Source organism: Lynx rufus, unplaced genomic scaffold (assembly GCF_022079265.1).
Source record: "Lynx rufus isolate CCGP_SWC_20201006 ecotype Redwood Valley unplaced genomic scaffold, mLynRuf1.p SCAF_1, whole genome shotgun sequence".
Classification (NCBI taxonomy): Eukaryota; Metazoa; Chordata; class Mammalia; order Carnivora; family Felidae; genus Lynx; species Lynx rufus.
In genome coordinates, this window is record NW_025814823.1 from 100,507,726 (window position 1) to 100,533,036 (window position 25,311).

Here is a 25,311-nt window from a genome sequence, read left to right on the forward strand (position 1 = left end):
CAACAATTCAACGTGGAGCACAGATGTAGCAAAAAGAAATTAGACTGGAAGAAAATCTGTTAGCTGACGAGCTAGAATCCAGATAGCCTGGGTTGTCCCAGAATCCACCAGAATGGAAGAGAAAGTTATTTTGTGTAATTTGCAAGTATGAGTGTGTATATTTTTCTCTGCACATCTTTGTGAGGATTGAAGTGATATATTTTTGTACCAAGCAATTTACTTAAGGACCTCTTTTAAGATTTCTTATAAACATTAAGATTTCTGGATATGTATATATCTATATATCTATATATACATATATCTGGGATATATATATATAACAAAATATTATATTACTAGATATAATATATAAATATATACTAGCAGCATGTATTAATAGTCATTATTTAATGTCCATTATTTATTAGGATAATTAACATAATTATTGTGAAATTATTACAATTTTGTTAATATTAATACGTAATATGTAACCTTGATTTGCAATATTATATATGTATATAACAAATACAAATTAATTTTCTTTTCATTTTCATTTTAAACTTTAATGTGATTTCAGAAGAACTTTTAGGGGTACCTGGGTGGCTCAGTCGGTTAAGCATCTGACACTGGCTCAGGTCATGATCTCATGGTTCATGGGTTATAACCCTGCGTCGGGCTCTGTGCTGACAGACAGCTCAGAGCCTGGAACCTGCTTTGAATTCTGTGTCTGCCTCTCTCTCTGCCCCTCCCCCACTCATGCTCACGCGCTCTCTCTCTCTCTCTCTTTCAAAAATAAATAAACATTAAAAAAAATTCTCAATGGGTAATCTCATTTGAACATGGTAGTAACATCCTAATCCTTTCTTGGATCAGCTCTGTATCCATTATAATTAAAAATATGTGAAAGGTGCATGAGTGGCTCAGTTGGTTAAGCATTCAATTCTGATTTCAGTCAGGGCAGGATACCAAAGTTCATGGGTTCAAGCCCCACATCGGGCTCTGCCCTGACAGCAGAGAACCTGCTTGGAATCCTCTCTCTCTGCCCCTGCACCTCTCATTCTTTCTCTCTCACACACACAAAATAAATAATAAATAAGAGAATACATAAAACTTATAAATAAGCTTAAATATATATGTAAAAATGGTATATGCATGCGGGAAGAGAAGAAGAGGAAATACTGAGAATTAAATCAGCTGATGGTTCTGAGTTATGGATAGCAAGTGATTCCCTCCCCCCATTCATTGTAATTAAACCATTTGTGTAACTTAAAAACAAACAAAAACAACAACAAGAATGCCTCAAAATGAGAAAGCAATGCCCCCGGAGTAAGAGTTCCCTTTTCAAAAACAGGCATTTTTACACTCTCAGTCTTACACTTATGAAAGCCATTTTTATCAGCCTGGATTTATTTCCACTTTCCAATAATGTATTCCTTAGTCGTCTTATTTCTTGGTCTCATCAAGATACCCCTTGATTAGAAAAACGAACGAGGGAAAAACTAAATTATTTCCGACGCTCCAGTCTGCGTACCTAAGATAGTTTCTGTAATACCAAAGACAAGTTCCTGGAAATGCGGTCTTTTTCCATCTCCAAGGCGGCTGTGCGGGAGATGCTGTGCACTAAGGCACCGCCAGGAGATCTATATTTCTGTTCTTGACATCTGTAGGTGCCACTGCCACCGCCAATGGTGATGATGATAAGTGATGGGAAAATGAACTGGGAGGTGATGTATCTTCCTTGACAGATTTAAAGGATTGCCGCGGGCAGCCCCGAGGCAAGTGCTGACTGAGGACATTCTGGCGCCTGCGTGGGTCACCGTGGCACAGACAGGCAAAGCTGTGAAGAGCTGGGAGCAGTGCGCAGGCTCTGTGCTTTCGATCTCTGCCTGGATCCTTTTTGTGCATTGGGGGTGTGGGGGGTGGGGGAACTGGACATTGTACTATAGACTCTGAAGCATCCGTTGCTGTGGGTTAGTTGGTCTCCGTCGTGTACTTGGGTCATTCCTGTGGGGAGCCGGTGTTGACGGCGCCGTGTGCAGCTTCCAAGGCTATGCCCGCAGTAAACAGGCGAATAGGGTGAATATCCTAAGATTTTGAGGCTTTCACCCAGGGTGCGGTAAGTGCTGGTTGTGGGCTGGGTGCCTCCTAATATTGGTCAGCGGGGAAGTGTCTGACCTGAGCTATGGCTCTAGCAAACCCAGGCAAATGCAGACCTAGGTGAAACAAAGGACCCTGGCTGCTCCCTGGGGAGCCTGAGGTGCTGTGCTTCCTGCTTCTGGAAAGCCAGGCCTGGGGTAATATCCAAAGAGAGGAAATGAGCTAGCACCCAGTTACCCTACTCATTTTTCTGGTTTAAACAGACCTAGGATTTTTGGTTGCAAAACAGCTAGTAACCCTTTGGCTTTTCTTTTTTGCTTCTGTCTTTTCCAGAGCTTTTATAAACATTTGACTTTACTCAAAATGTGCAAAGAAGAATAATGGAAGCCCCTGAATACCTGGATTTGGATGAAATTGACTTCAGCGATGACATATCTGTAAGTCGTACTTCTTGCAAACAATGCTTCAGGAGGTTCTGCCTTTACCTGTAATCTGCGGATCCTGAACTCTTCCAATCGCGTTTAGCAGTTGATGGCAGATGGAATGTGGCTTTGGGGTCTCCTGGACCAAGAAGCGAATCTCACTTAATTGTGTGTATGGCATGGTGTGTGTGGGGGCGGGGTGGGAAAGGCATATGACCTCATTGAGCTCCCCCCTTCCTAATTGTTGTCGAAATTATTCACCGAGAAAATTTATAAAATGCCTGCAGAGAGCACATATCAACCCTATCAGTGATAACTCCCTTTATAGGACTGGCTTTACCGCAGCCAGCTTTCTCTGGAGCTCACAAGGACACGACGGCCAAGTTGTTCACTGATGAACAAACAGTAAGAGGAATCCTTCCAGGCACTGTAGGTGTCAAAGCACAGGTTGGATGCTATTGGGGAATACTGGGAGTCATGTGTTGATGAGGACTGGGCCAGCTCCTGTCTGAGGCCCTGTTTAATCCTGTGAAGCTCTGAGCTGATGAACTTCTTCATTGTCAGGAGCCACCACCTTCTTGCTGCCTCCAGCCTATCTCACCGTGGCTCTGAGGGGTCCTCTGTACGCACCCTGCCTAGAAGTGACTGTGACTTATCTCAGGCCACACGGTCATTTCTGCCTCCAAGGCCAGCCAGCAGCCTTGTTGACTGCTCACAACCCCAGATAAACCGGCTCTCAGAATATGTGATGAGAAGGTTGCTCTTTCTAAACTAGCCATATAACTTTTCTTCCCAGGACCTCCGTGGTCACAATTGCTGACCCTACTTTTCATCACTGTCTCAGGGCATGGAGCTTTGGGTCACCACTAGAAATGGTGTCAAAAAAGATAAGCTTCTTTTCACACACCTCTGGCAAAGTTATTTCTCTACTCCGCTATTCGCTATTCACTTTGAAGTAAAACTTGCATACTGTACGCAAGGATTGGATTCCTCGGGTGAGTTTGATGAATGATCTGCTTTATACAACCTTGGATGATTCTTGGTGTGCCAGGGAAATGTGAATGCCGCCTCTCCCTATTTTAGCTTCCAGACAATCTTTATTAATCCTCATTGAGACCAATGCAAAGTGAGTTTCTTCCTTCCCACCTTATCTTTCTGTCTCTTTCTCTCTTTTTTAAGTTACTGTACTTAAAAGTGTTCAGAACATGGTTCTGTTATAGCATTGACCTTGAAGTATTTTTTTAAGTGTATTTATTTTGAGAGAGAGAGAGAGAGAGAGCAAGAGTGGGGAGAGGGCCAGAGAGGGAGAGGGAGAATCCCAAGCAGGCTCCAAGTTCAACACAGAGCCCAACTTGGGGCTCGAGCTCATGAGCACGAGCTCACAACCAGAGCTGAAATCAGGAGTTCAACAGTCAACCAACTGAGCCACCCAGGCACCCCTCACCTCGAGGTATTTTGAGCCTAGTGGGGAGAAGCAAAGAAAGTAAAGAATAATGTGGGGAGATGTAGGGAGTATGGAAGCTGTCTTAGAAAGAAAAACATACACTATGATTAGGAGTTCAGAGTAGCTCTCTTAGCTTTGATAATGAAGCAACATTTAAGGAGCTTGGGGTTTGGAAGGCCCCTGTTGGGCTCCAGCCTTGTTCTGACCTGTGCTGACTGGAGAGCAGTAACTTTGCCTGCCTCTCCTAGATAACCCACCAACTTTTACTGCTGTGTTGAGGATTGAGTGAAATAATAATATATGTGAAGCACGCAGCTTGGCACACTGTTAAGTTGCCCTTAAAAATGGTAGCTTTTGCTATTATTTCAGTGAATAATAGCAATAATATTTATATGGCCAATGGTGAAGAAAGAACTCAAGGGAAAAAACCAGGCATCATGTCAGGACTTTTTTTTTTTTTTTTAAATACAATAGAGCATTTGTACTTACAGAAGAATCATCTGGCAGCAGCCTATAATTTTGATGAATTAGGGATCTCCACTTGAAAGATAATAAACCACGTTAAGCAATAGCCCACGCTGTTTAGCAAATCGGGATACGGGATTATGTAATAGTCGAGCTCCTACAACCTGACCACTCTGAAACATAAATAAAGATTATCCATCTGTAATTGTGTAACTGCACTCAAACCTTCCCCCACCCCTTTAAAGATGTTCTATTGTTTGGATCTTTAACCTGCCATTTAAACTTAAATCAGAGGGGGAAAAAAATGATACTGCGTGGAATGGTTGAAACAATCACGGCTAACATTTGCCGAACACTCACTCTGGGAGAGGCGTTATCTTGCTTAATCCTCACAACAATCCAGTGAGGCAGGAACTTGTCATGATTTTCATTTTACAGACGAGGACTCTGAAGCATGGAGATGTTACCTAACTTATCCAGGGCCACCCTGCTAGTGGGGAGCCATCTGTCTCTGGGATACCTGCTTCAGGCTACAACACCTGACTGCCTCTCTAAATCTATTACAGTGGTCCTCATCAGGGTTGATTTTACCTACCCCCCAGGGGACCATTTGGCAATGCCTGGAGACATTTTTGGTTGTCATGGCTGGGGAGGTGTCCCCCCTGGCATCTAGTGTATAGAGATCAAGGATGCTTCTGAACAACATAAAGTGCACAGGGATCCCTACAGCATCCCTTACAGCAAAGAGTTACCCGGCCTAAAATGTTGGTAGTACTGAGGGCAAGCAATCCTGGTTTTTCTTAAACCACATGAAATTAAAAGAAGCTCTACTTTGGCAACCTCTATAATATGGTAAGTTATTTTATAATACAGTAAAACCTCCGTTTGCAAGCATAATTCATTCTGGAAACATGCTTGTAATCCAAAGCACTCATCTATCAAAGTGAATTTTAAGAGCCGTTGGTTCAGCTGTGATCCTGTGACATCCGGCATTGTGTACAACTCGTACTGCGAGAGATCGCTCATTTATCAAGTTAAAATTTATTAGAGATGTTTGCTTCTCTTGCAGAACACTCGCAGGACAGGTTACTCGCAATCCAGGGTTTTACCATAGTTCCATCCGATCCAGGTTCAAGCCCTTACATGTGCCAGAATCGTATTGTTCTTATATAATCACTTCTTGCAGAAAGCAGTGATGACCTCTTCAATATTGAGATGATATTTCTCAGCCTTTTTAGGTAAACGAGGAGCAGTGAATGTTACAACCGCTTTAAGAGCTAAATGGAGACGATTCCGATGCTGACGTTTAACAAGATGTGTTCAACTTGCTAATTCACTGGCATAAAAAGAATATAGCCTCCCATAAACATGCCTTTGCTTTTAGGATTCCATAACCTCCATCTCTGATGGCGCTTACACCTCTTTCCTGGTAAAGTGGCAGGAGTGGGGAAGAAAATGCTCAATACGTTTAAAAAAGATGCCCAAGTTCACAAGTGTTTTTCTGATTCTCTAGCCGTAGCCCTATTACATCGTCTGAGCTTTCTGTTTCCTGATTTTCCCCTCTGGTCATGAGCCTGGTTCTTGTTTTAATTAAAACACAAGCTCTATATTGGTTCAAAAAAAGCAACTAGAACTTTTTTGCCTTTACCTAATGAGACAAAACCCAGAAGGCAATCAAATTATTTTGAAGTTACCCAGACTCAAAAATAACATTCATCCTTTCCAAAATGCAGGGTTTAAACTAACTACAGGCTCGTCTCCCTGCCATGTCCAAGGAGAGAGCATTGCACATTCCCTGCAGGTCTGTGAAGGAGATGATAGGGCTTTTCTGTCTCTGCAAAAGGGTTTGCAGATTTCTTTCTTTATTCCTGCAGAAGCCAGATGCTTCTCCTGAAAAAGAAAAATGCACTGGGATATTATTTTACCACAGACTTCTTAGTAGCCACGGTGTATTTATTTTATTAAGAAAGGCCAATTTGCAGGGCAGCTGGGCTGCTCAGTCGGTTAAGTGTCCGACTTCAGCTCAGGTCACCATCTCAAAGTTCATGAGTTCGAGCCCCACATCGGGCTCTGTGCTGACAGCTCAGAGCCTGGAGCCTACTTCGGGTTCGGTGTGTCCCTCTTTCTCTGCCCCTCCCCTGCTCATACTGTGTGTGTGTGTGTGTGTGTGTGTGTGTGTGTGTGTGTGTGTCTCAAAAATAAATAAACATTAAAAAATTAAGAAAAAAAAAGAAAGGCCAATTTGCTATTCTTCCAGATAGTATATTATACACAGAACAAAACAAAGCAGAGGCCGAACTGTAGATCTCGTGAGGAGCATCCCTCCCAGCCCTGAGACACGGGCTCTGCCATGTACCACGCTCCACTCTGTGAGTCAGGGGTCTTGTTAAAGACTCCTATCAACTCTGCGGGGCAGGCCCTGTTTCAATACCCAGTCTGGCACATGAAAAAAAAAATTGACCCTTCGAAAAGGTGTATGACTTTCACAACGTTATGGATAAGTAAGTGGCAGGGTCAGGATTTAAATACAGAACTATGTGACCACGTTACTCTTCCCCTTCTGAGCGACCTGGTGGAGTAGAGACTCCGGACCAGTCCATAAAATGCCATCACTATCCTCCATCGGTACTGATGCAGTTGCAAATAGCTGCTTGGAAGTAATGGGGTTGGTATATATTCCAAATAAAATAAAACGAGTGAAAGAGAATGTAGGCAAACCTCTTAATTTTATTGCATGTCTGCTTTCCCATCTGTAACATGATAATTATCATCTCTACCTATTGCCCTGGACTTTATGGAGAAAATACAAGATTTTATATATGTATGTGTGCAAATACATGCCCACATATTTATATAATACACACATACCTATTTGCATACCTGTGTGTGTGTATGGACATACACATATACATGTAAATATACTCCCGCACACGCACACAGACAGAAGTGAGGACACACTCTGTTCCTCATCAGGAAGCTTTGCCACCTTTCTGTACCATTGTGACTACAACGGGTGAAGATGACATTTTTTTGACAGTCTATTTTTTGTGCAAGCCACATGAGAACATAATGAATAAATGCCGTTCCACCTCACTCTAACCTTTGACCCAAGCCCTTGAAGCCTAGACTAATAGCACGGAATGATATGGATTCATTTTCCTTGAGTGACTGAGCCACAGTGTGGTAGGAAAACAACTTCTGGTAAACAAGTCTCCTCTTAGTGGATTCTCACATTTTTCCAACCTTGCACTAGAATGCCTGCCCCTGTCTGGTTTGTGTGCACCACTTTTTACTCAATGCAATCCACTGACACTTCCGAGATTTCATTATGTTTCCACAAAGCCGTGTGCTGTGGTGGGAGGCCCCAAGAAAGGGCACATAGAGCTTATCAAGTGGACTCAAGCAGAGAGTTGATTGGATCAAGAATATAAGTTTTGCCTTGAGTTTAGGAGTGAAAAGGAGTGTACAGCTAATCAAGGTAAAGAGAACCTGGCTTGCCCCTCCTCTCTAGCAAGAAATCTACCTGAGCGAGATCCTAATATACTTTCTTGTGTGCTCCCCTACAAGGTTGCCAAGATTCTCACATGGCCTCTGGCCACCTCCGTCCCTTCTTCACTGTCCCGTCTATCAGCCCTGCCCTTCCTAGCAGTTGCTTGGTTGCCTGCTCTTAACTTCTTAGTGTGTCCCAGTATGATCGACTTTTATCGGGTGTTCACATGTTCTTTCTGCAAATGTCTTGTATTCAAGTCTACATTACCTTTCATTCCTTCCTCCTGTGGTGCCCGTTATCAAAAACCTCATGCCTTGTTCTACTATCCTGCGTCGTCTGTGTTCTCTTGTTTCGGTAACACCTGCCAGGGAAGGACTTAGGAATAATCTAGTCCAGACAAGATGAACGATGTGTTCATGTCCCATAGGTAGTATAAGAGCCCAAGACCAGAACCTGGGGACCCAGACTCAACATCTTGGATTCCATACCCCTTCCTGAGAATGTGGAGAGAAGCCTTATAGATAGAATGATTTCCAAGAATGAACAACTGCCAGATTTTTTCTTTTGCTCTTCTCTTACTCTGCAGATAGCCCTAAAATGTCTTATCTTGCTTATGAGTTATAGCACATATTAGATTGACAATGCAGATTATTCACACAAACTATTTACCATTTATGTACCAGATTTAGTGGTGATCTACTCAACAACATGCATTAAACAGTTACAGTGTTCCAAGAGCACTTCTAAGCTCGGGTGAATGACACAGACCGGATCTATGTTCTTAGAGTTTCCAGGACCCTTTAATAATAATTGAGCATATTGTGAAATGTCCAGTTGAATCCATAGAAGGTCAGATTTAATTACCATATCAAACTCTGTTCTTGACGGCCTTTATATTTTTGTGGTGATTGATAATTGGCTCACAATTGAAACTAGACCATCACTGAGGCTGAACAAGTATTATAGCCAGCCCTGGGTCCTACTGCAAGTTAAATTTCTTTTGTAATTTTTTTGTGACTTGGAATTTTTGCCTCAATAGTTGCCCTTGCTTTGGCTTCACTTCCACATGCTCATTTTGTATACTTGTTAATGTAAGTAATGGCTAGCATTTATTGAACACTTAGTGTGTATCAGACACTCTTACCTATGTTTTACATTATTAAATTCATAGTCTTCACAGCATGCTCTTGATATAAGCACCGTTATTACCCTGCTTTACAGGCGAAGAAACTGGTAGGCAGAGGTTAAGTAATTAATATGAATTATCTGGAAAATGGTGAAGCCAGGATATAACATGAACGGTCTGGCTGCAGAAACCATATATGTAACCCCCGTGTTGAAAATGACTGCTGCTGGGTTTGTTGGTTACCTGTGGTTGGCTCAGTTCATTGAGGTCTCTTCTCATCCATGATCACTTGTCCTCACAAAGGGGGACCACTCATTGCTGTGATATCTCACCACACTTGCAAATGTGGACCTTCATCTTTTGCCTAACTACACATATGAGCAATATAATGCTGTATGTGGTAAACTCTTAAAATGGGCAAAACAGTTACTGAGTTTTCCCAAATACCAGCTACAAAATATGTCTTAGCGTAAAATAATTTGATTATCTTTTTAAATTTTTTTTAATGTTTATTTGTTTTTGAGAGACAGAGAGAGACAGAGCGTGAGTGGGGGAGGGGCAGAGAGAGAAGGAGACGCAAAATCTGAAGCAGGCTCCAGGCTCTGAGCTGTCAGCACAGAGCCTGATGCAAGGCCAACCATGAAGTAGGACACTTAACTGACTGAGCCAGCCAGGCACCCCAAGAATTTGATTATTATTAATTAAAAAAAAACGCTCTCGATAGAATAAAAACAAGGAACAAGAACAAAAATCAAATGCATTTGAAAAGAGGATCATTTGTAATAATTTTCTTTCGCAAAGCCTAAATGGTAGAAGGAAATGTATTTAAAGCCATCTGGGATGAATGTATGAAAACGTAGATCGCCAGTATTTGTACTATGTAGAGATGGTCGTTGAGACTGTGGGCGTCTGTATGGCCACCTGTGAAACATGGAATGTGGAAGGAATAACATTCCAAGAACGGAACTGCGTAGAAGTATGTCCCACATGGGACGAGGGAAAAGAGGCTTCTATGAAAGAGACTGGGAAATCGTTTTCAGAAATACAGGAGGAATGCTAAGGGATCTTAAAAGGGAGAGAGGTATCTAATGAATTTAAAGAAGCAAGGGGTAAATAGCAGGGATTGGGTCATGATAAAAAAGAGAATGGTTGGATTTTCCAGTCAAGACCCATTGGAGGCCATAGTAAGAGCAGGGCCTTTGGGGTAGTGAACAGAAGCCATGTTGTGGTGGCTAGAAGAGCAAATGTAAGAGATGAGGGAGGAGAGAAGAGAATCACAGCAATTCTTGAAAAAAAGATGGCAGTGAACACAAGAGCAAGAAAGGCCATGATTCACTGAGGAGGCAGCATGTCTTCAGGTGGCAGAGCTGCTTGTTTGTCAGAGGAGAGAGCTGATGTTGAGAGGGTGACTGACAAGATGGAGGGACGAGGGATGATGGCAGAGCAAGAGACCTGAAGGGATGGGAGGGGAAGAGACGTGAGCACAAGTGGAGGGCTAGTGGCGAAGGGGTGGACTGTTAATGCCACATCCTCTGTGGGGAAGGCATGAAGTCAGGACACACCTTCCTCAATTGGAAGGGCAGGCCCCTGGAGAAGAGTTCCAGACTTCAGGAAAATACTACATTTCTGAAAACCTCGCTTCAGGGTGTGTCTGCTTTCACTGCCAGCTTTGCATGCACACACGGTCGCTGTTTCACTGGGTGTGTATTGAGATGCCTGCCTGAATTTTGGAAAGCTTTGTGAGAAGTCATGAATTTCAGGATGGTTGTTTGGATGACTGGCTTAATTGTTTCTTTTGGAAACTTAATGAGACCTTAGCTGTTTAAAAGTCTCTAGCTTCAAAAGGTGTTTGGGATTTTAGTTCTTTTATTCTTTCCCTGTGGCTCATTACCGCTTGAGTAATGTCTGCATGTTCACCCAACTGGCTCCAGCTTTCAGGAGTAAGGGCCAAAGCCTTTCAGTCTTGAACAATATCTAGGATGGTCAGAGATCCTTATGGCTTGGTGTAGAAATCATGCACTGTTATGAATCCCATGCACACTCAAACTGTTTTGCATGGCTGAGTGACAAAATTGACTGGCTCAGGCAGGGATGTGTAGGATTGTCTTGTGTCATATCAACTCGAGTTCGCAGAGGAATGTTTCAGTGTCGGCCCTTGGCCATGGACTCTCATAAAGGAGGAAAGACCAAAGAGAAGTTAAGTAATGTGCTGGGACAGGCTGGGCTCTCCTTTCCAGTCCCGGCTCAACCCCGTCTTCTGTCTCTTAAATTCCCACATCTGGATCAACTGAGCTTCAAAGTCAGGAGGGCAATGAAGATGATGAGGGAAGGGCTATGTGCACAGGTGGAAAACAGGTTAGGGAGAAGAGACAAAAACATTCAACATCGTTTCACGGCTTGTAAACTGACTTCACTTGCATTATCCACATATGATTATCTGTGTTCTATAAATAAAGAAAGCAAACCCCAGAGATATGAAATGACTGGTTTGTCCAGAACCTCAGTTAATAAATACCAGAACTTGGGGCACCTGGCGGGGTCAGTCAGTTAAGCATCTGACTTCAGCTCACGTCATGATCTCGCAGTTCATGAATTCGAGCGCCCCATGGGGCTCTAGCTCAGACCCCAATTTGTATCCTCTGTTTCCTCCTCTCTCTTCCACTCCCCTGCTTGTGTGCCCTTGCTCTCTGTCCCAAAAATAAACATTTAAAAACTAAACAAATACCAGAACTGGGGCTTGAATCTGCATCTTCTGGGTCCAGATCCATTGTTCTTTATACAGAAGGCTAAGGCATCAGCCAGTACCCATACTGTTAATCTATTAGAGGTGTGTTTTTTTTTTTTAAATATACCATAATTTCATGGCTAGACTTGTAATAATGAGGGATTTTTTAGGAAGATGAGTGCTATATAACTATTAACTATTACTATTACTATTTTTATTATTGCCACTAAAATCATGATTACATAGGGGAATTCATTTTATTCAAGTTCAGTAAGTACCCACTATCTTTGGTAAACACAATATTGTCCACACCCTCAGGAAGCAGAGAAAGCAGTGACATAAACATATAGGTGAAATATCATGGATGGATTCTGTAATGGATTTATGCCTAAATTATATATAAAGCAGTTGTTCTGAAATGTTAGCATGCATCAAAATCATCTAGTTGGCTTGTAAAAATACAGATTGCTGGGCTCTACCCTCAGAGTTTCTGGGATGGGGCCCAAGACTGTGAATTCCTAACAACTTCCTAGATGGTGTCTGTGCCCCCGGTCCAGACACCACACTTTGAAAGCTGGGATTACTTCCATCTGGGAGTGTGGGAGAAGATTCTATAGAAGTGATTCCCAGGCCGATCTTGAAAAATTAAAAAAGGTTTGCCTAATGAACTGGGTGGAATAGCATTCCAGGTCGATGGAATGGCACGCCTAACAGTATAGACAGGTAGAACAGCAGATATGGCATCCCTAAGAAATTTCATATTGCCACAATCAAAAACGAAGTGAACAATGGTAAGAGATAAGTCTGAGCTCATGGAAGGCTTCCTGTGCCATGCTGAGGCTTTGCCCTGTAGTCCGTGCAGAGCCACTGAAGGATGTGAAACAGAGAAGCACCTTAGTCAAATCTGCATTTTAGAAAGCCAGTTAATTGGAGTGCAAGTATGGAAGCATGGAAGAAATGCCCACTTACTACCTAAGTATGAAAGAAGTCCTTTGAAACGCTGTAATATTCTGCTGGGGATCCATCAAACGTGTGTTTGTCTTGGTATTCCAGTCAAATAGTTAATAAGCCACTGTGTGCCACGTATATATGCAAGTCAGAGACATCATCCTTTCCCTCAGGCAATTGTGGGAGCCAACACTAACATCTAGGAAACAACAGAGCCCAAGGCAAGGCAGTATTTTACCAAGGGCAGTAAAGAGCAAGGTCATTTAGGGCTGAAGCAGTTAGCCAGGGTTTCGTGCAGAAAGCACAGCGCAAGTTGGCCTTGCAGAAAGGCAGCTTTTCCCTGGCCAGAGGAAAGCTTTGCCAGCCAAGGTACAGAAGGTGGAACTAAACTTTGAATGCACACTGCATGCACCCTGAAGAAGTGGAGGCAACTGGTCAACCTGTAGAAGGGGCTTTTCTTGAGACCTGGAAAGGAAGTTTGAATCACAAAGGCTATTTCTACGGGACTAACCTCTGGAAGATTTTTAGAAAAAGAACAAGAGTGGCATAAAACCAGGAGACAACCATCTGCAACCCCCCTCTCTCTAATCACCCAAGGATAAAAGGCATCAAGGGAACAGAATATAAAGGCTGGGGTTGGGAGCAAGAGACAGGGAAGACACTTTGGACTTTGGTTCTGATAGGGCCAAAATGACAGTAGTTGTTGCCCAGGGAGTTGGCCACTGTCCGGAGAATGAGGTGGCTTGGCTATCAGACAGCTCCTTCTAAAAGGCCATCTGTCCTTTGTACTGGGATGAAGGGCTGGGGAGCCCTCCCTTTTAGCTCCCAGATGGTAGGACAATGCACTCACGTGAGAGAGACTTCCTGGGTCATTTGCTTATTCCCAAATGTGCAAATATGAAAATGTTTTCGCATGTTGGTTTTGTGAACTGTATGTTTCTCCGGCCACTCTTCCCTTCGTGACCTGACCGTACAACATTCTCTTAAGCTTCATCTCCTATCCAGAGAGCAGCGTTTGTGCTTACTGAAACAAACACCCAAACTGATTCTGTTTCTTGTGTCTTTATAAAGGATAGTAGATTCGTTCACAGTGTAGATTGGAGTCTTCGCTGAATTTGACATTCCACATACCCTTACGGTTCCCCAAAACTTTGATTGTCTGGCCAACACATCATCCTTTTCTTAGATGGCTGTATTTGTAATTTTCATCACCAGGCACAGCACATGACTTTTTCTTCCAGGTCATTATTCCCAAAGAATTGAGACGTATACCTTCACAGAAGTAACTTTCTGTACGCCAAGGGTGGAGAGACAGAGCTGCTGCGGGTTAACACAGGTTGAGGCGGTGCGTGGGGCTCCGTGAGGTTCATCCTCTGCCTGGTGCTCAGTCCCCACACCATCCGGGCAGCCTGTGCTGCTCGAACTTAAATGTCATTATGTTACAAGTTGCTGCACACTCAGATCTTTGAGGTCACGTAGGAAGAGCTGGGGGTAGAGCCCATAATTCAGAGATTCTGATGTAGCCGACTTTGGGGTGAGAGGTGGCGGTCAGGATGCATGTGGCTGAAAATGCAGGAAACCCCGCAGCCAGTTTAATCAAATACATATAATTAAGCCCCGTGAACAACCTTATTGAGTTTATCATTAACTCCATTTAAACACTAATCCATCTTTAGCTCCCTCTTTCTAAAATTTGCCTTGGGAGAACAACGAAACAAGACAGAAGGAGCAAGGGTGAGACTTTGCCAAAGGGTGCTTTTGTGGGGCGCATGGCCGCGGAAACAAAAGGCCCCGTTTTAATTGAATTGTAAACTGTGTAATTATTTAACCTGTACCAGCTGGTCTCAAGAAGCTACCGGATTCCTTAGAGAGCTTGTACTTGGCCAGGAACATAAGGCACCTTATTAGGAACAAGAAAAATGCCTTCTGTACCTATGTTACCCCCATCCCCCAAAGAACATACTGTAAAAGGGGAAAAATGCTTGAAGTTCAGTTTTGGTTCAAGACTCCCTCTTTCTGAGTATGTGAGTGGATTGACTAGTAGCATCTGTAGTCTCTGAGGACTGGCTAACATAAACAGGATGTTATTGCATCAGACAGGTAGGAGTAATTTCTCTAATTGGTCATTTGAGATTTCATTTTTCACTTGCAAGACCTGCAGATTTAATTTGTTTGTGACATGCGGTTGGCAAATTGACAATACATACAACTGCCCCCTCCCTCTGTCTTGCTGTCCTGCCATCGTGTGGAAAGCACTGGGGGGTCTCCATGTAGACCCTTGACTTCATCTGTCAACATCAAGCTCACTAGAGTACCTTCTTATTGACAAATGTACCCTAATTACACATTCCTCATTTGTAATGCTAGAATAATCCTAATGAGTTTCCCGTGATCATTTTTCTTTCAGATTAATTAAAGGTTTTTTTTTTTCTCATTTCCCCCCCGCCAAATTCTGAGTGAAGTCCTTTATCACACATTCTCATTCCCATAAGAACAGTATTCCCAAAGGTACAGAGCCAAATATTTGTAGGTAGCTGGATTTTATGAGTTAATGTATGATTGAAGATGGTCCTTTGATTAAAGAAATAGTTCATCCTATCTATTTTGTTTTAAAACATCCTTCTCTAAAGAAAGATTGATTGGCATCAGACAGAGCCCCCGTAAATCAGAGCTATTGATTTTCCATTTGTTTTAGCCCTTCTGGTTTTATGCCCCCTTATGTCGTAATTTGTTATCCTGATAGCTGGCCCCTGAGTCGGTGCCCGGTTGATCCCGGGGGCTGGTTTCTTTCAGTTCGGTCTAATCTATACATAAAACAGATTAGCTTCCAGACAGAGAACCAAGTTCCTCTTGCTCTTTATAACATCACCCCCTATGTTTCCCACGGAGCTCACGGATGCCACACAGTAAAACCTCTGGCAAGTGGCGACATGAGGGACGTTGGTGTAGCCCAGAGAATATCAGCACAGGTGAGGCTCCTGGCTACCCTGGGCGCTGCAGGAAGCTGGGTGCTTCTCCCCTTGCCCTTCACAATCGGACTCAAAACGCATGTATTCCAGACACCTTCCGGAAATTCCTCAAGGCCAGAAAATTCTTCCATCTTCCACAAGTCGCAGAAGCAACAAGAGAGAGAATGTCTGCCGGATACACTTTGCATGTTAGAGCAGGGGTACATAGCCCTTCTTGATGTACATCTGCTTAGATGTATACAGATAGGGCTTGGATCACTGCCAGATCACTGAGGAGCCCGTTGAGGATAAAATTCGACCTTTCTGGATCTACATGTTGTACTCAAGTGTCACTTCTCGTGCTTTGCTTTTTCTGGCCGCTTGAATGAATGCAATGCTCTTGTTTTAAATTGTTGTTTTATTCCCTTTCTCCTCCGGCTTCCCATCCAGTACTCGGTGACGTCGCTCAAGACCATCCCCGAACTGTGCCGAAGATGTGATGCGCAAAGCGAAGACAGATCAGGTAGGTCCCTCTCCTCATCCCTCTCCTTCTCCTGACTCTGAGAGAGCGGAGGGCTCCAGGAAGCTGCCTCTCCCTCCCACAACTTGCCCCTGCCTTCTGTCTTTCCTTTACAGCTTCTCCCTTCACCCCCCTACGCACACCCCCTCAACGAACAGATGTTAGGTCACCCTCCACAGGCTAACAGGACAGGGAGGCCCTAATGAGGACTCGGCTGTCTACAAATCAACGTAGGCCGTCATCTCGACAGCTCCAAACCACAGTATACGCGGCAATTTACTGAAAACCCGAGAAACCATTGGTGACAAAACATAATGATAGAGGCGCCAATGAAAAAATGTTGGATGCGTTTACTACCCATATGGCAAGGACCAGCTTGGGGGATGGTGCTTTGCCAGAATCTGAAACCCTATCAGGGATGCGACATGATAGGATCTGCAAGAAGGCATACTGTAACAGTTAAGATTAAAGCAAAGCTTTGGAGTTTAATAGTGTAAACTAAACAGAGAATTATGGCATACAGATGAAAACCAGCTGGTTGACCTTTTCTCCTTGCACACACCCCCACCCCTGACCAAAAAAAAAAAAAAAAAAATACATTCAGGGTTGTTTTTCCCTCTGTAAATCAAATTAAGTTTCTCTCCTTTCCTCTCCATGATGGGCAAAAATGAAAAAAAAAAAAAAAGGATGTTGATGGAAATGATACAATGACGTTAAACTAAGAAAGGATGTTTATTATTTTTCGAAGTAATTGCCCTAAGGTACCACCATTGATCGTGCCAAGCTCACCTCCTCTGATAGTAGCTAGGATCCTGAGAACCATGGGGAATGGAAGGTTCCAGATAATCCTCAGATGATGTGTATCGGGTTTCATAGAGGACCCTTACCTGTATAGCTACTGGAATTCTAGGCCTTTCTAACTGAAGACTTGCCCAAAGCTAATCTACTTTTCTCCTGGACGGCTTGTTTACTTTGGAGACTTTGATTAGAGGAGATGGGGCAAATAATTAGTCTTTCTAGGTTTGTTTATCTCTGTTTTTTGTGTGAGTGAAAGTAGTAATACTTCAATGTTTGGGTCAGAAACGCAGAGGATAGTTCTACATTCGCATAAAAGTCTTCATTTACCTTCAGAGTTTTGGGTTTTTCTTTTTCTTTTTCTTTTTCCTTTTAATTTCAAACAATGTCAGGTTTCTGGCGGGTTCAACAAAGGCTCTAGCCATGAGGCTTTTAAAGATGTGCCTCCTTACAAGCCATTGCCAGGCTCCAAGGTGGGATTGCTGACAGTGGGCAGTGACTTGAGTTCAAGTTAGGGTTCAGTGACTTACCCATATGACGTACAGCCTCAAACTGATTGTCAACAAAATAAAGAAGAAGCTTGTTCTGCCAATGTTACCAGGTGTTGTTAGGATTAGAGTTAGGTGAGGTATCTAAAGTTACTGTTTCTGTGCTAGCTACTGTTGTAAGCCCTTTCCTCACATTAGCTCTGTTAATCCTAAAGTCCCCATGGGTGGAGTACGTAGAATGCCAATGCTATAGGTGGGTAAACTGAGGCACAGCAGAGAAGTTAAATATCTTGCCTGCAGTCACGTAGCAGTTAAGTTGCAGAGCTGGGATTCAAACAGCAGCAAGTGTACCTCTCGAGTGGGTTCTTTTTCCATCGCGTAGGCTTCCTCTCAAATAGCTTGACTTAGTGGCATTAATTTAATTTTAAGATATTATCCTTTCAAAACTTTCAAAATCAGCATTTTTGCCTCGTAGACTGTGGTGAACTGCTCTTCTCTGTTTAATAGCTATTCTTGCTTACTGAGGTAAGTGCATTAACCAAAGCCGTTAAAGATCATTTTTCCTGGGGCTGATTCACTCCACTTTCTCCAGGTCACGTGTCTTCCCACCGCTTGCACAATAGGTGATGTTGGATATTTCCGCTCTGGTTGAGAAGGAGGCCAGTTTCAAGTGTCGAAGCTTTTAGACTTCACCCAGGGCAAAGACCCAGTGCTCAAGGTCCTCGGCAGTAATTAGACCTGACAGGAAATGGACGCATGTGGGCAAGACTCAGGCCTTTTACTAGCATCCCATGTAGGCCTCACTGGGAGGCTGCGAAACTACTTTCTACCAGAGCAAGAGTGATCCTAGAGAAAGAACATATAGAAAAATCCATCTATCCGTAGCATCACCGTAGATAATCTGTGAGCTCCTTTGAAAGGAATCTCAACATAGTAAAGAGTTTTCACAGCTAGTTTTTGACAGCATTGAGGCATTCTCAGTTCCAAGGGTATCCAGATATGGAAGTACCACCTCCTTATACCCCTCCACTCTTGCTCATATCAACTACCCACGAGGATTTGGCTCCAGGAGGCCTTGCACATGTCTACCTTTATGGTAATCTTTTCAAACAGACGGCAGTCGAAGGCACACTGGCCTCTGAAAAGAGTCCACCCCTTCTTTTGGATGGGGCAGCCTCTGGGGAGACTCTTCCCCAAACCTCTCTTCGCTTAGAATACACTCCACCTGATCAAGGCTCTTTTGAAAACCATTTTTGCACAAACAAGTCCTTGACCAGGTGTTCTCGGACCCATTTGTCCTTTTTATTTATTCATTCAGCAAAAAATTGAATACTTTTTGTCATTGACACTCAGGACACGGGAACAAGTAAGATGTAGACAAGGCCCCCGTTCTCACAATGTTTTCATTCCGGGGAGTGGCAAGAAGGCAAGCAAACGAATTAATACCAGATCATTTCACACAGTGGTAAGAGGGGACGAAGCAATGTGATAGAGTAACTTGTAGGAGTTGGAGGAGGGCACTTGGTGGGGCAGGGGAGAGGGGAGGGTCTGGGAGTGTTAATAAAAGACCCGGCCAGAGATAACCAGTGCAGATTGTTGAAGGCAGAGGAGCTATATAGCAAAGTCCCTATGCCAGGAATGAGCCTCGCATGTATGAGGAAGAAAAATAAAACCAGAGTAGCTGCAGCAGGGTGATCGAAATGAAGATGAGGTCTGGGAGATGGTCAGAGTCAGACTCTGTAGGGCTCTATCGATCAATCACGTACGTGGACTTCGGCTTTATGCTAAGTGCTACGGAAAGCACCACCAGCAGGATTTCAATTTTTCTAAAATCTTGTGACTTGGAAAGAAGCCTCGGTGTGTAGAATCCTAACTCTCAACAGAAGGAACCCAAAACCTATCTGGTCTGCTAGACCGTGCAAGTGAACATGCAGGTAATACAGTAAATGAGTAAAATGTGGACAGTTGATGAATACAGATAAAAGGTACACAGGTGTTCTTTGTACTGATTCTTTTTAACTTTCATAAATGTATTTACAAATGAGAAAAATTAATGGCTTACAAATAAAAAGTTTTTTAAAAGGCAAAAAAACAAAATCATGTGGTCCAAAGCCCATCGACGGGGATCCTCATTATCCTTCCTGCTCATTCGAATGACAGAGAGCTCACGGTCCCATGAGGCTACCCATCCATAAAGGCACATTGTTTACTTTCAGCCCAAATAAGCATCCCTGAAATTCCATCCCTCAGTCCTGGTTCTTGTTCTGGATCCATGGAGAAGGGCCACACCTCCTGGACAAGGTGCCAAGGGTTTAGAGTTGGCAGGCCCTCCGGGTCTTGTCTTCTCCAGGTTGAAGTTTCCCTCCAGAGTTTTAAGCGTGTCCTGCTCATTCTTGTTGTCTCGCGGATGACTGCAAATTACCAGCACCCTCCTTTAAATTGGAGCACCCTGGGTGGCTCCACTTGTGGTCTGATGAGAGCCCGTCAGCCCCACGGTCAGCCTGCCAAGACTCACCACCCAACTCCCCTGCCTTCCCAAGTGAGCTGCAGAGACAACACACATGCCTGTCCTTTCTGCCTTTTCCTCTCAAGGAGCCGGAACATCAGAAGAGCCTGCTGGTGGCCTTGGAAGCCCTTCCATGAGACATACAGCCTAGAGCTCACCACCACCCCCCCGCTTCATCCCTAGACCCTGGGGCAGCCCCATGGTGGGCATTGAGAAAGGCAAATGGCAGAGTGTTGTCAGAGGCTTGGGGCGGCGTCCCACTCACTTCCACTAGCTCTCTGATGGGCATGACCGTGTCCTAGAGGTGCCCTTCTGTTAGCCGAGGGCTTCGATTCCTGTTGAAATCTACACTTTCCTCTGCCAGGAATAATATTTCAAACTATCTTCCATCAGTTACACTGCACTGTGACTGAGCTTCAGATTTTTGCAAGAAAAGAAGTTTTGAAAAGCCACGTGAAGGTACTGGAGGTCCCACAACAAGGTCGGAGGGAGGTGAAGTACTAGAAATTGCACCCTTCAGGACAGACTTGGCCTCTCTTTGGAGCTCCTTGGTGCTGTTGAGAGATCCAAGTTATTTCTTAGGTGTTCAGTGTCCCAGGTCCTCCATAAGCAGCTTATTTGTCCTCAGGATAATTCTCTGAGGGAAGACCATTATTATGCCCAATTTAATGGTGAGGAAACTGAGGCTCGTAGAGCATAAATAATTTTCCCAAAATTCTGGACCTGGCAGGTGTCTTTGAAACCAGCTCTGACTCCAGAGCCCTATGAAGGTGAGTCGACTGAGCAGGAATTTTCATCCCAGGAGCCATGGGTGGCTACTGGTGTGAAACAAGGATTAGCAGCAAGGAAGTTATGTGTGAAAACTTGCACCTGGGAAATGAAGTTATTGGTGAAACATTTGCACATATCCTCCGCTTAATCCCTGCTGCTCATGAAGGAAGAGAGGACAGCACAAGGCAGTGAGTGTTAACTCTGCCGTACGGTTTTCTCCAGATGATGAGTAATGTATGTCGACATATGGTGTTCAAATCAGACGTACTCAGTTTCATTGACTTGGAGTTTTCTTTAACTGATTGGACATTCAAATGCACACAGGTTTCAATGCACGGTGCTTTCAGTGTCTTGTGATTCTTTCCAAATACGCATGTGCTAAGCCCATTGGATAATTTTCTCATGAAGGAAGGCAGATAAATATTAATGCTGCTCTGCATATGAGAACTCAGAATGCACCGAGGAGAGAAAACCCAGTTATGTAACAGTAATAAATGGCCCTGGGATGTGTTTGACAACAGACTCTGAAATTAAAAATTTTTATTGTTTTATTTTTGAGAGAGACAGACGGAGTGTAAGCGGGGGAGGGGCAGAGAGAGAGAGAGAGAGAGAGAGAGGGAGAGAGAGTGAGAGAGAGAGAGACAGAATCTGAAGCAGGCTTCAGGCTCTGAGCTGTCAGCACAGAGCCCGACGTGGGGCTCGAACTCACAAACCGCGAGATCATGACCTGAGCTGAAGTCTGGACGCTCAACTGACTGAGTCATCCAAGCGCCCCAATCCTGAAAGAATTTTAAACCCTACATAATATGGACTACAATTTACATTACAGGGAGCAAAGGAAAGCCTTTCTTTTTAAACTTCAAATCTGGTAGATACTTGGTAAAAGGCACTGTGGTTTTATATTTAAACGCATTGCACATTTGCTATAGTTTTAGCCTCTCTGAGAGCAGATTTTGTGACAAACGCCGTACCTTAAAAAATATTTGGTTTTCATGGCACCTGGGTGGCTCAGTAGGTTGAGCATCCAACTCTTTATTCTGGCTCAGGTCATGATCCCAGGGTCCCGGACTTGAGCCCTGCATTGGGCTCCACACTGAGCATGGAGCCTCTTACCATTCTCTCTCTCCCTCCCCATCTGCCCCTCCCCTCAGCGTGTGCTCTCTTTCTCTATCTAAAATTAAAAAAAAAAAAAAAAAGGTGAGGGGAACTCCTGGGTGGCTTAGTCGATTAAGTGTCTGACTTCTGCCTAGGTCACTATCTCACGATTTGTAAGTTCGAACCCTGCATCTGGCTCTGTGCTGACAGCTCAGAGCCTGGAGCCCGCTTCGGATTCTGTGTCTCCCTCTCTGTCTGCCCCTCCCCTGCTCATGCTGTCTCTCTCTGTCTCTCAAAAATAAATAAATATTAAAAAAACAAATAAATAAAATAAGAAAATATGTGGTTTTTAAAGATTTTCAAGGATTTCAGCCAGCAGCAAAAAGAGTAAGTTGACATGAAATTTATCCCCCTGACCCTTCTGTAATGTAGCTGATGGTGCTAAATATATAACCCTTCTATCTTCAATTTTATTAAGGTTTAATGCTAAAAGCTTGTAAGTGAAGGTTGGTGGGGCAGTTTAAATTGGAAGGCCTGCTGATGACCGTATCTCATATGATATAATGCAAAATGGACTCCACAGAAGAGAGAAACGCATTTTCTAAGACCTCAGTTAAGAAAACGAACACTTCAATCCAATATGGCAAAGAATCTAACAACTATGACAAAAATCTCAGTTATCTAACCGCAGTAAAAATGTGCAAACAATAAAACATCTAGATGAGAATGTTAGTCAAGTAAAACAATGATTTTTATTTTTCTTTACCAAAACTACACTTATAAAGGTGATATAATCCATTATGAAAAATGGAAGATAGGGGGGTGCCTGAGTGGCTCAGTTGGTTGAGCGTCCAACCCTTGATTTCAGCTCAAGGCATAATCCCAGGGTCTTGGGATCAAGCCCCAGGTCAGGCTCTGTGCTGATAGTGCAGGCCTGTTTGGGATTCTCTCTCCCCCTCTGCCCCTCCCCCCAGCTGTGCTTGCTTTCTCTCTCTTTGTCTAAAAAGATAAAAAAAAAAAAAGTGGAAGGTAAAAACTACAACTAATCCTACCACCAAAACAAAATGTCACTCTACATTTGTTTCTAGCCTTTCTTTTCCTGAGGCCTTGTTATTGTACGGTTATAATCATAATGCAGGGAAATTTTTAGCTGCTGCTTTTTCCTGCTGCTACAGAATGGGCATGGCCATCGTTCTGAATGAAGCCCAAAACTTACCCATGAAAGTAGACCTGCCTCCCCATCCAGAGGGAGAGACCACCTCTGCCTTTAATCTGTTAACACTTAGCTTATGTTTCTGAGAGGAAGGGTGTAAGTCAGTGCGGGGAAAGATAGGAGCAGGGGGATGATGGAAAAGTTCAAAGTAAACCTCTGGTCATGTTGCAAATAACGAGTCGGGGCTAGAAGGAGCAGAGCTTAAATACATCACACGCTTGCCCCATCATCTCTTTCCATGAACATTTCTTATGTTTGCTTAGCCAGAGCTACAAATACCACAGCTCCCTAATTTTCTACATTTGACTAGCATTGTAGAATTAAGAAATGAGACCGAGGCGCCTGGGTGGCTCAGTCAGTTAAGCGTCCGACTCTTGATTTCGGCTCAGGTCATGATCTCATGGTTCATGCGTTCGAACCCTGTGTTAGCCCAGAGCCTGCTTGGGATCCTGTCTCTTCCTCTCGCTCTCTGCCCCTCTCCCATTTGTGGGACTCTCTCTCTGAAAATAAATAAACTTAAAAAAGAAGAAAAGAAAGAAAGACAATGTTAAAGGGAAAGAAAACTTCGGGGAAGGGGTCTCCTCTCTCGTGTTTTGGTTTATTTTTTATTGAACTCTAAGAAACGTATCCCCCACCCTCTACATTGATAAAGAAATCTTGGTAGAAGTGAGTTCATGGAAGTCTGTGGGAAGGAAGGATGAAACTTTGGAAGTAGGGAGATAAGCATCCTTTAGGCGGGAAGGGAAAGAAGAAACTAAGAGATAAGGAAGAAGCGATACAGAAGCCTCCAGAGTGCCTTGTCCCTTGTGCGGCCTCCACAGTTCCATCCTGTCATAAGGGAGAGTGAGCGGTTTCCCTGTCCCGTCTTCCCAATCCAAGGCACAAGTGTGAGCATGTGCAATGGGGTTGGGGAGGGGTGTGGAGAATACCACTTTCAGGGCTTCATGGCACCTCGGAGAGCTGCCTACTTCTTGCCGAAAACATCCTTTTTGTCTCCCGAAACTAAATGTGCTCCGTCTTCCCATTTAAAATGAGCCCTTTTGGGGTTTCTAGGTGGCTCAGTCGGTTGAGAGTCCAACTTCAGCTCAGGTCATGATCTCATGGTTTGTGGGTTTGAGCCCCGCAGTGGGCTTTGTGCTGACAGCTCAGAGTCTGCTTTGGATTCTCTGTCTCCCTCTCTGTCTGCCCCTCCCCTGCTCGCGCCCTCTCTCAAAAATAAATAAACATTAACAATTTTTAGGGGCACCTAGGTAGTTCACTGGGTTAAGTGTCCGACTTCAGCTCAGTTCAGGATCTCATGGTTCATGAGTTTGAGCCCCATGTCGGGCTCTGTGTTGCCAGCTCAGAGCCTGAAGCCTGCTTCAGATTCTGGGTCTCTCTGTCTCTCTCTGCCCCTCCCCTGCTTGTGCTCTGTCAAGCTGTCTCTCTCTCAAAAAATGAATAAGCATTTTTAAAATCTATATACTTTTAATTTTAAATGAGCCTTCTTTATTCACATACCTCCTTTGTGCTGACTCTTCCCCTAAAAAAAAAAAAAAAAAAAGTCATAAAAGAAACTCAAGTCATAGACACAGAATCGTAGAGTCTCATAGTTGAAGGGTCCTCAGAGAGAGTCAAGTGTCACCTGCAAAAGTCCAACCCTTCTGGGGCATCTCACAGCGTGGCCCAGGGCCAGGACCAGCACCCATCGGCATGACCTATGAGCTTGATAGAAAGGCAGGCTCTCGGACTTTACCTCAGACTCTTGAATCAGGATCTGCATTTTTAAAAAATGTTTACTTATTTATTTATTTATTTATTTATTTATTTATTTATTTTGAGAGCACAAGATAGAGCAGAGAATGGACAGAGAGAGAGGAAGAGAGAAAGAGAATCCCAAGGAGGTTCTGTGCTGTCAGCACAGAGCCCGACGCGGGACTCGAACCCAGTAGTGGTGAGATCATGACCTGAGCCGAAGTCCCACGAGAAGTGAGATCATGACCTGAGCCACCCAGGCACCCCTAAAAAATTTTTTTAATATATAATTTTGAGAAATTGTTAAAATACACATAAGCGTTTTTTTTCCCCCCCATTGTTGACCATAGTGCTTGTGAAGTGCATGGCAAACTGCGCCAGAAGACAGAACGCAGTAGCCCTGCCGTTCATTTACCCCGGGAAAAGCAACATTGTGTGCTTTGCTTAGTTTCGCTCCACCTGTCTGTTCCGAGGGCCATGAACTAAAACCTGTGGCCCAGGTGGGAGCTCTTGAGAACAGACCCCCCGCCCCCCAACCAGGCGGG

The 25,311-nt window shown here is 43.8% G+C and overlaps 1 protein-coding gene across 1 annotated transcript in view; it reads left to right on the forward strand.

Moving 5' to 3' along the window:
* Nucleotides 1-2,411: 2,411 nt before the first annotated feature.
* Nucleotides 2,412-25,311, forward strand: part of SNCAIP (synuclein alpha interacting protein) — a 77,194-nt gene continuing 54,294 nt past the window's right edge. Inside the window, exons 1-2 of the mRNA XM_047083811.1 lie at nt 2,412-2,513; nt 16,095-16,167. Coding sequence (XP_046939767.1) covers nt 2,457-2,513; nt 16,095-16,167 — 130 coding nt within the window. The 5' untranslated portion in view covers nt 2,412-2,456. The remainder of the gene's footprint in view (nt 2,514-16,094; nt 16,168-25,311) is intronic.